This window comes from Rutidosis leptorrhynchoides, chromosome 6, assembly GCF_046630445.1.
Source record: "Rutidosis leptorrhynchoides isolate AG116_Rl617_1_P2 chromosome 6, CSIRO_AGI_Rlap_v1, whole genome shotgun sequence".
Classification (NCBI taxonomy): Eukaryota; Viridiplantae; Streptophyta; class Magnoliopsida; order Asterales; family Asteraceae; genus Rutidosis; species Rutidosis leptorrhynchoides.
Genome location: NC_092338.1, coordinates 40,378,326 through 40,388,059, shown reverse-complemented (window position 1 = coordinate 40,388,059; position 9,734 = coordinate 40,378,326). Strand labels below are relative to the sequence as shown.

The 9,734-nt window shown below is 33.3% G+C and overlaps 2 protein-coding genes across 3 annotated transcripts; one reads left to right on the top strand and one right to left on the bottom strand.

The window, feature by feature from the left end:
* The first annotated feature begins 3,010 nt into the window (after positions 1-3,010).
* LOC139851866 (uncharacterized) lies at positions 3,011-7,859 on the top strand. Of its 2 annotated transcripts, none has more exons than XM_071841047.1 (5): positions 3,011-3,285; positions 3,423-3,585; positions 4,720-4,941; positions 6,578-6,797; positions 7,471-7,859. In XM_071841047.1, exons 2-5 carry the CDS (start codon positions 3,437-3,439, stop codon positions 7,735-7,737), a joined length of 858 nt encoding a protein of 285 aa, XP_071697148.1. In that variant the 5' UTR covers positions 3,011-3,285; positions 3,423-3,436; the 3' UTR covers positions 7,738-7,859. The 2 variants fall into 2 exon arrangements, with proteins under 2 accessions (XP_071697148.1, XP_071697147.1); XM_071841046.1 differs by having other exon boundaries at positions 3,012-3,285; positions 3,418-3,585.
* Positions 7,860-8,286: 427 nt separating this feature from the next.
* On the bottom strand, positions 8,287-9,347 carry LOC139853584 (uncharacterized). Its single transcript, XM_071842968.1, has one exon. The coding sequence runs from the start codon at positions 9,286-9,288 to the stop codon at positions 8,287-8,289; it is 1,002 nt and encodes a 333-aa protein (XP_071699069.1). The 5' UTR covers positions 9,289-9,347.
* Positions 9,348-9,734: the final 387 nt, after the last annotated feature.

The following is a 9,734-nucleotide window of genomic DNA, read 5'->3' as shown; positions in this document are numbered from 1 at the left end:
GGTTAGAAAGATGCCCCAATAAGTGAAATTGTATACGTTAACTCTTTCATCCTAAGCAATATAATTCAAACTTGTTCATATGTTATCATTCGAAACAAATTTTCTATAGATGTTTAAAAAGTCATTATGGAGTTCTAATATAGTTTCGCGTTAGGCAAATCATTTTAGAAATGCGATAGACTTTCTTGAAAGGTATGATCAATTTAGAGTGCAAGCATTTGGTTTGTTACTTTGATTAAGAAGGGATAATTTCCATTCATCAACCATGAGACGTATATTTGAAATTGTATATATGTTTCGAAAAGTGAAAGTTGGGTGTTTTTATGGGATTTGCAATCAATAATAGATTTGAAGGGGTAACATCATGAAACTTTTTATAAACATGACATCCAACATGAATAGCACAAATGAAGTTAGATGTTAGTTGGATAAAGAAATGCACATAGGAATAACTGATTTAAAATGATTAACAATGATTAAACTGAATATGGGAGTTTCTTGTACTCACCATTGAAGATTTGAAATACCATCGCTGATTCGCTGTTGTTTATTATCAACTCTCAAAAAGTGCAGTCCAAACTCCAAAGCTTCTATAGCATTGAAATGGACCAAAAGTTCATATATAAACATATATAGTTACCATTAATGATCAAAAAACGGGGTTTGGCGACTTTAATTTTGATCTAGCAATTCAAGTTTTAGGCTAAATAAACAAAACTAAATTAATCAACAAATAACCCTAAATTTGAGACTGAAATATACTTATGAATTTCGAAATATTACCTGTACATACATGAACACAATTCTAATTTATTGAGTTTTGAAACATCGTATGTTTACTTGAACATGTGATCCGATTTTATTTTTTGATGGAATAAACGTATTGAGCGTCTGTGTAAGATGATAAAAAGATGATGATGCGTAGATTAAATTTAGGGTATAAAGATTAACCGTTGAAACGGAAGTGACGGAACAAAATAAGCGCCGATGATTTCAGGAAGTTGAAGGTTGAATTGAAATCAGGGGTTTTTTGAATCCGGGGTAGTTATGTCTTTGACATTAAACTTGAAAAATAGTTAGGTAATAATTATTTCGACTATCAAATCAACGGCTGGATAGAAACTTGGTTGTAGATCTAAGGGTTAAAAATTGTAGTTTTAAAAATTAATTACATATTTTAGCTTTTGCTTTAATAAGTAGAGAGATTGATTGATATTTTGATTTTATATAGCATCCACATATGATTTTGTAATATTTGTTAGCTATAACATATAATTCAACGATATTTCTTTAATAAACTCGTGATTTCACGGGTAATTTAGCTAGTTTAACCTTATAGTCTTATACTTCATAGAATTATAATATTATCATTTAGTTTGAAAATCAAAATTTAGAGGCAAGATACTAAGCCTGCATTTCATTTTGATTTTCATTACATTTTTAATTTAGATTTATTATATTTTTATTTTTGATTAGTAAATGTGAAGTCAGAGATGATGTTAAACCAAATGGAAGAAGATACTCTCACATGATTGGCAAATAAACTAACTAAACGACAACTCACTAACGAACGTTAATCTCAGTGATCAATCGCATAATTTTTGCATGTGTGGATGACCAACCAAGTAGAAAAAGGTTTTGGAACATCCTGGCAATTTAGAACAAACTGCAGAAACCTACGACCTAATTTCGTCTATATACTAAATATAACTGTAAATTTTGTCTATATACTAATTATAAGTTTAACTGTAAATTTTGTCTATATACTAATTATAAGTTTAACTGTAAATTTTGTCTATGTACTCATAAGTTTAATTGTATTCTTTTAATTAAATTAAATAGATAAATAAATGAGAATAAAAGTAAGTGGCAAAATCTATCTATCTTATCTAATAAAAGGAAGTTGAGGGTGATGTCATTATATGCTTTTTAGAGTTGTAACATATGCTTATAAGGGTTGTACCAATTAACCTTGCTTATGTCATAATTTCCTTTTTAAATTTATATTAATTCTATAAATTGTACTAATAATAATAATTAATAAATAAGTATATTATTACTCTACTTATGTCTTTCATGCTTTTAAATATTACGGAGCAATTTACTGTCACCTCTTTATTTTGATTGGTAGTTTCAACATCTCCCCAACAAATGCATAGGAACTCACTACTCATTTTATTTTAATTCAAATTTAAATACTTTCACATTCATCTTCCTCTTATCTCAATCTCCATTTCTCTCATCTTTGTCTTTGTACAAAAATCATCCAAGTACTATAATTGATTTTTAACAAGCTCTTACGAGGGTGTTCGTTTTCTTTATTATTAATTGTAGCGTTCAATAATGTCTCAAATATTTGGGAAGTGAATGTATCCATATAGCTAAAGGCCCTGATCAATAGTCAATATGCTAATGGTTTATACATCAAACTTATTTTTACGAGTCTTTACCAAATAAAAAAAAACTTATTTTCACGGGTCATACTTATAGTGTCAACGGTGGCTTTTTTTTGTTTTTTTAATTTCTTTAAGATATATTTAGTTTGTATGTTATATAGTTAATGAAATAGTAATAGCAAAATCATCTATGATTCATAAATCATATTTGTTTCGAAATAGTAATAGCAAAATCATCTATGATTCATAAATCATAATTGTTTCATCAATAGATTCATGAGTGTCTTCTTGATCTTTTATGGCAAACGGGCGGGTCTTACCAAAGTTTCTTTTCTATTTTACTGGTTCGTTTTTATTATAGTTTATGATTTCCTAAAATGTGTCAAACTAATCTTTTTCGTCATATGCCTAACAAATTGTAATGTATGAACTTGATTGTAATATGTGTTGCATAAAGTTTTCTATTTTTCTGTTTATATAGAACTTAAAGATTTTATTAATTAGTTTTAATATATATATTTTTGAAATAACCCGTGAGTTCACGGATCCCTTAACTAGTTAGTGAATAAAACTTTCCGAAGGAAAAAAATAAAAATACGACAGCAACAAATGTTTTTCTTCCGCTCAGTCCTTCATCTTTCCCCCTTTTGATAATCGTGCCACAAATTCTCGAACCCACACATATATCGATTTAGATATACAGACGTAGCAAAAACACGTAGTAATTGATTTGATAGAAATAATCTAATGCGTGTTATGTGATGATTGATAGTTTGATACTATCGTCTGCTAAATTACACCATTGATACACATTTTAACTTTAATTTCTCCTGTTCCCGGGTTTTAGCGCTTATCGCTAACTACTGAATCCGTCAATCATCAAATTAAGGTAATTACTTAGCTCTGATTGGTTTTATATGTATGAATTCATAATATACTTAACGGAAAATAAAGCGATTGAATTACTTTTCGTTATTTATGTTGATTTTTCAGGTGCTATAACTATTGTTTGTGTTTGTAGATTAGATTTGATAGAAGGTATGGCTCGGGATAGGGATATATCTCGGTCGCCGTCGTATAAACGGCGGAGGTATTCGCGGTCACCGTCGCCGGTGGTGCAGAGGTATAATAGCCGTAGAGATCGGAGTCATAGAGATCGAAGCAGGCGATCTCCTTATTCTTATAGCAGGTGATTGATACCTGATTATACTCTTAGGATCGTTTTTTGTATTTATTTTGTTCATGAAGTGATAAGTATTTGATTTTGTTGTTATCATTTGCATATATGTTTAGCTTTTTCTGTATTAGCAGTAAACAATTCAAATTACAGATATTAATATGATATAAGTGCTTTTGTTTTCTGATTGTGTGTGATTAGCTATAAGCAGTAGGTTCACTCTCAGTTACCTTCTTGTATTTTGTGTGTTTGTAATCCATTGAGGTTTGCTCTATAGATATAAACAAAATTTATGGAACACGTATTACTAATCACCGGACTTGGCACATAATTTTTTCTTTCTAAATGAACGGACAAAAATGGAAGTAACGAATCCAGATTTGTGTTGGTCTTAAAGCGTACTATGCTCTTTTTCTGTCTATGTTAGTAAGAGTCAACTAATTTCAGGAATGGAGCTATAAGTTTTAAGTACCTGATCTTTTTGCAAGCTTTTTGTTTTCCGCAGTCCAGACCAAGTCATTGATGCTTTCATTGGCATCTTTTAAGTCCGTTACTCGACATAAATCTCCGGATATGTTTATGTGGAATTGCTTGTCATTCGTCTATTTGCTGTTACATATTCTGGCAGACGCCTCAATAATCTATTGTGTATTATCCCTTGGTATTTCTCATATGATATGTCGCTGGCATGAGGCTTCCCCTTTTCATGAGTGCTTTGATGACCTTCAAGCTTTGTTGAAGTGTTTCCTTAAGAGGATAATGTTGGGCTGTGTCCATGAAGAGCCCCAGAAACATTAAATGTGTTATGTAGAATAATAATGGGTGTTCACTTTAGCTTGATAATGTCACGTTCATAAAGCATGCTAAAAGTAACATAATAAGTGAAATATATCTTGTTTTTGAATTCACCTTAAGAAAGAAGCTACGATACTTCACATGAGAAGTGAGCCAGTGATGGGGGATGATTTACGTGATTTCTCGCTTGATTGTGAGTTTAGCCTTTTGCGCCCAGTCTATACATAGCAATAAAAGAGGTAATGGTAATAGCTTTTGTATTGTACTACTAAATGGAGGGATGTTATGTCATATTGATCTTATCTGCTGCTTTAAATATTGTCCTATGCTCATATAACATTTTCTTTTCAGGCGGAAAAGTCGCTCTATATCCCCGCCGCATCGCCGTCATCGCAGCCGTTCACTGACTCGTAGGCGACACATAAGTCGCTCAACATCACCAAGGCGTCATAGGCAACAGAAAAGCAGGAGCGCTTCGTTAGCTCCTGTGGCAAAATCTCCTAGTATTGGGTCCATAAATTGTAAAATTGTGGATAAAAAGATCAAAAAAGAAGATGAAGATGAAAAGAAAAGGTATTTGTATATCAATTACTAGAAATCTCTGTTTCATTATCTCGTTCCTCATTTTTTTTTTTTTCTCTTTTCAATTATGTAAATCAATTATCATTTATTGTTCATTGAAGTGCTATGTTATTCATAGTGTTAACATTTTGGAATTGCACTTACAAGGTATAAATTTTTTAAGCCGCACTTCAAAATTAATGTTTTCACATTTAATTTGGTATAGGCTTTTGGTGTTGCGTAAATCTGTCTTTTGGTGTTGCGTAAATCTGTCTTTTGGTGTTACAAAAATGTGTTCCACTACTCTAGTTAGGAGAATACGGATTCATATTTATGAATGCCTTCATTAAACAAATTTGAACACCTTGGACTTAGATAGGTACGTCGCTGTTATTTAGATAAATGCGGGGTTATACTAATACTCTTGACTCAAAGTTAAGTAACTAAGCTTATCGTAAAATGAGGGCACATGATCGTCGATAATACTAGAGAGTTGAGTATCCCTTGAAACAAGTTTTAACTGACTGATACCTGCCAGTATATTCACTAATTTGCCAATCTACAATATATTCACTAATTTGCTAATCTACAGTATATTCACGAAATTCCAAAATTTGATATTGCAAATGGAAACAATTTTCGCTATATTTGGAATTGGCATCTAACTTACCTTGCTGGTAGTTTTATGTCACACAACGGATAATTGTTGTTTTGTTGAAAAAATATATTTGTAGAAGTATTTACTAGTAATTTAAAAATTCCTCTATTACATTGAGTTCTCCAATTTGGTTAACCTTTGCTGTTTGAAAATCACGTTATCATTATCCTCATTTATATTTTTATAGTGTACAATACTAACATGGACTTTTAAGAGTGTCCAAATAGCATGGCAATCAAGAAACTCCATTTTTTAATGGGCAAGATTTAGTAGAAAATCTGTAACCTTGAATGTTAAAGGATTATAGAATTATGTAAAGAGACTTTTGAAGTGTGATTTCAGAAGCATAAGTGATAGCCATGTAGTATGGGATTGAAGAAAACTGTTAAAAAGTGTGTTTTTTAATCCTACGTGTTGGTGATAAACTTTTGTGTGAGGGTTTGGATGATGTTACTTCACCATCTAATGTGGTTGCCACTGCCATCAAAACTTTTACAGAAATCAGATAAGAAGCCTTCCCATTCAGTTTTTGTTGGTCAGGGTTAGATTAGAATGACACCAACACAATATTATTGTCATGCGATGTCAAAAAGTAAATTATTTTGCAGATGCGTCTGAATATAAACATGAAAAAGGTTACTTGACATTTTTCTCCACAGGCTATTGTGAAGGAAGATACTACTGCTATAGTTCAACTTGTTATTTTTGATGATCAATTGGATGCCTCGTTAATCTACTACTGACTACTGTTCACCAGTTTTGAAACTGATTTGTTTGCATCAGGAACTCGTTAGAGGTATGCTTTATAATAAGCATATATATAGTCCTCTTGTCTACATGAAGGTTAGTTTGTCACTTGTAGAAGAATAAAAAAGAGAGTAATGTGGACGGTTTCGTAGTAAAAATTTATCATCGGTTTTAGCTGATTAGCATTTTGGTTTGTGGTTCAGCAATCATCCTTTGTTTAAACTTTTATAAAACTTTTATCAGGCGTCAGCAGGAAGCAGAATTGAAGTTGGTGGAGGAAGAAACCGCAAAAAGAGTGGAAGAGGCGATTAGGAAGAAAGTGGAAGAAAGATTGGGTTCTGACGAGATCAGGCTCGAAATCCAGAGGACTTTGGAGGAGGGCCGGAATAAAGTTCTTGCTGATGTGGCAGCACAATTGGAGAAAGAGAAGGAAGCTGCGATTATCGAGGCTATACAGAAAGAGGCAAGTTGATCCTACCGCATTAATTCTTGTTAAATCTCCTTGCAAGAGGTCTCAGGTTCGAATTCCGTCCAGGACGAATATTTAGGGTGGTCAGGGAAGGGTTGGAAATAGCCAGAAGTAATCATGTTGGGCTTCCTGGGTACAAAAGAGCCTTCTCTGGTAGCAGCACTATACCTTAGTCTCTCTCTAGCTTCCATTTAGAAAGTCATTTCTATCTCTGTTCCTTCCGTTTGAAGAAAGGAAGGATCCAAAACAATCCATCTTTCTTTTAGTTATTGAATCTCTCTTTGATTGATCAATGTGTGATATTCCGAATCCTAATTACTAATGGAATCAAAATGACCCGGACACGGAAAACCTTCTACCTTTTAACATGATAGCCCAGTGGTTGGGATCATGAGTTCCTTGCAAGAGATCTCAGGTTCAATTCTCGTCTAGGACGAATATTTTGTGGTGGCCAAGAAAGGGTTGGAAACAGCTAGGGAGTAATCCTGCTGGGTTGCGTACATCAGAGTATGTGGTCGGGGTAGCCCGAACAGGGAAAACCATCTATCCTATATTTGTCAAGTCTCCCGTAGTAGTAGTTAAATTGTTTAATGTTATATATTTTGAGCAACTTTTGAGTTACAAATTTTTACGATTGCTTTGAGTAATTAAAGTTGTATCCGTATAGGAACAAGCTGAAAGAGAGAAGGAAGAGGTGGAACGGTTGGTTGAACAAAACCGAAGGAGGATTGAAGAAGCTAAAAGGAGAGAAGCATTAGAGCAACAAAGACTAGAGGAAGAACGTTACAAGGAACTAGAAGAGCTCCAACGTCAAAAAGAAGCAGCTCTACTTAGAAAAAAAAAACAAGAGGATGAAGAGCGTGCTAAACAGCAAAAATTGCTCGGCAAGAATAAGTCCCGACCTAAATTGTCTTTTGCATTAGGTTCAAAGTGATTGTATGTTAATCGTCTTCGTGTTTATTTTCACCAGTAACTGTATTGTGTTTCATTTTTACGTCCGTTTTGTAACTTGGACATGTGTGTAATAAAAAGAACAAAATATATTTGGTGATTCTGGATTGTTTTATGTTCTTTTTTTAGTGTTGGTTACCAACTTAGTTGCTTTGTCTTGATCCTAGAATGATAAATTCAAAAACAGAGCGTAGGTTGATTGTTATCCAACATCATTCTTGTTCAATGTGTTACTTTGAATGGTTTTTTAGATGAACTGATAAGCTCTCACCTGTAAGTTTTCTACTATCTGACCTTTGAGCTTAAGAATGTATCGATGTATTTTCATAGGCTATAATATAATATCGAGTAATATTGAGCTTATTGAATCTCAAATAAACATCACCTAATCAGAACATAACTAGTAGTAGCAAACAACAATCAAAACATTCAAATTGACCATATTCATGTTAGTCATCAAAACATGACGATATTTCAAAAACATTTAATTACTGACAGGTAAACAACATTAAAACCCTTATTCTGATTAAGATCACAATACATCAGCTAACCCAGTTTGTCGACGCAACTCATTATCAGCATTCTTCAGAAATTGATCCCAACCACTTCCTTCACTCGTATCCAAATAATCATAAGGAACCGCAGTTTTCAAACCCGGCCACACTCCCGTTCGGTTCTCCACAATTCTAAACTCAAATTCCCCGTTTTGCCCCTCAAGTTCCAATTCTTCCCATGCAAACAACAAAGGTAACGTAAACGCACACCATGGATTAAAATCCAAAACCTTAACTGTCTCATCCTTTTTCACATAAACATCAAACGTGTAACTTTCTGACTCGAATTTCATACTCACATTGTTCATATAAAAGTTTTTGATTACTGTCTCAATGTCATGTTTCTTTTCAACTAGATTTGGATAAAACCCCGTGACTTCTCGTTGTGAGATTCCAACTAACATACGATTATGCACAAAGCAACGAAATTCCATTGCAGGGTTGAAGGAAGGGTACCATTTCCGAAGTGCAAGGAAAAATTTAGCGGGCCGGGTTATGTTACAGTTGACGCACGAATCATAAGCGTGACAAAGGTCATGAACCAAAGAGTCAGAAGACTTGAGCAAAAGTACGATTTCATTGAATGAGGAGCATTTGAGGGACCCGTTTGGGCTGATCCAAGCTGCATCTTTAGGGGAGCTCCAGTTTAGTTTAGGGAAAATGGCGCCACCTAGAGTTTTGATTGATTCGTTGATTTGGGATTCGAGTTCTGGGAACGAAGGTGGTGGTGTTTGTTCTAATTCGTTATCGGATTCATCGGATGATATAGTATAGTCTTGTTGTTCTTCGGGTTTGTGGATTCGGTTGGGTAAAGGATCATCATTTGAGATGGAAAGTGGAAGAAGTAACGGGCCGGAATCATCTAGAAGATAGTGAATAAAAGATTCTGGAAGGTTGTGAATTATGGTTTTTATGGATGTGGATTTGAATCTTGGATACCATTCTTGAATTTGACATCTACTTACTTCTTCTTCCATCATTTTCACTGTAAATGTCTCTTAATTTTCTCCTGAAGAATCAAAAGACTAATTGGTTGAACAAATCTGCAAATAAGACGGCGATAGATTAAGTTGTTTTGATTCAACATAATCAAGATACTGCATAGTTCTACTAGAAAGCTTGTGGTTTATAACTTTATAGCATAACAAATCACATGATATAACAATATTGTTACACGCTTAACATTGATAGAAGTGTTTCGATGAATAATAATAAAAAAAAAAAAAAAAAAAAAAAAAAAAACTATTCCTTCCAAGATAGAAGCTTTTTGCAAGATTCACAAAGAAAAACTAAAAGGCATAACTGTTTGTTGAGACATTTCATCAAACAGTTGGTGCTCATATCAAAAATACAATAACCTGCTCAAATTATTTTCAAACAAGCAGAGAGTAGTACTAAGATTGAATACGAATCCAAACTATTTAAT

What these genes read in the sequence shown, in the direction of transcription:
- LOC139851866 (XM_071841047.1), top strand. Translation starts at nt 3,437, where the DNA reads ATGGCTCGGGATAGGGATATATCTCGGTCGCCGTCGTATAAACGGCGG. An exon ending in TCTCCTTATTCTTATAGCAG is followed by an intron (nt 3,586 to 4,719) that starts GTGATTGATACC and finishes TTTTCTTTTCAG; the next exon opens with GCGGAAAAGTCGCTCTATAT. An exon ending in GATGAAGATGAAAAGAAAAG is followed by an intron (nt 4,942 to 6,577) that starts GTATTTGTATAT and finishes AACTTTTATCAG; the next exon opens with GCGTCAGCAGGAAGCAGAAT.
- LOC139853584 (XM_071842968.1), bottom strand. Translation starts at nt 9,288, where the DNA reads ATGATGGAAGAAGAAGTAAGTAGATGTCAAATTCAAGAATGGTATCCA.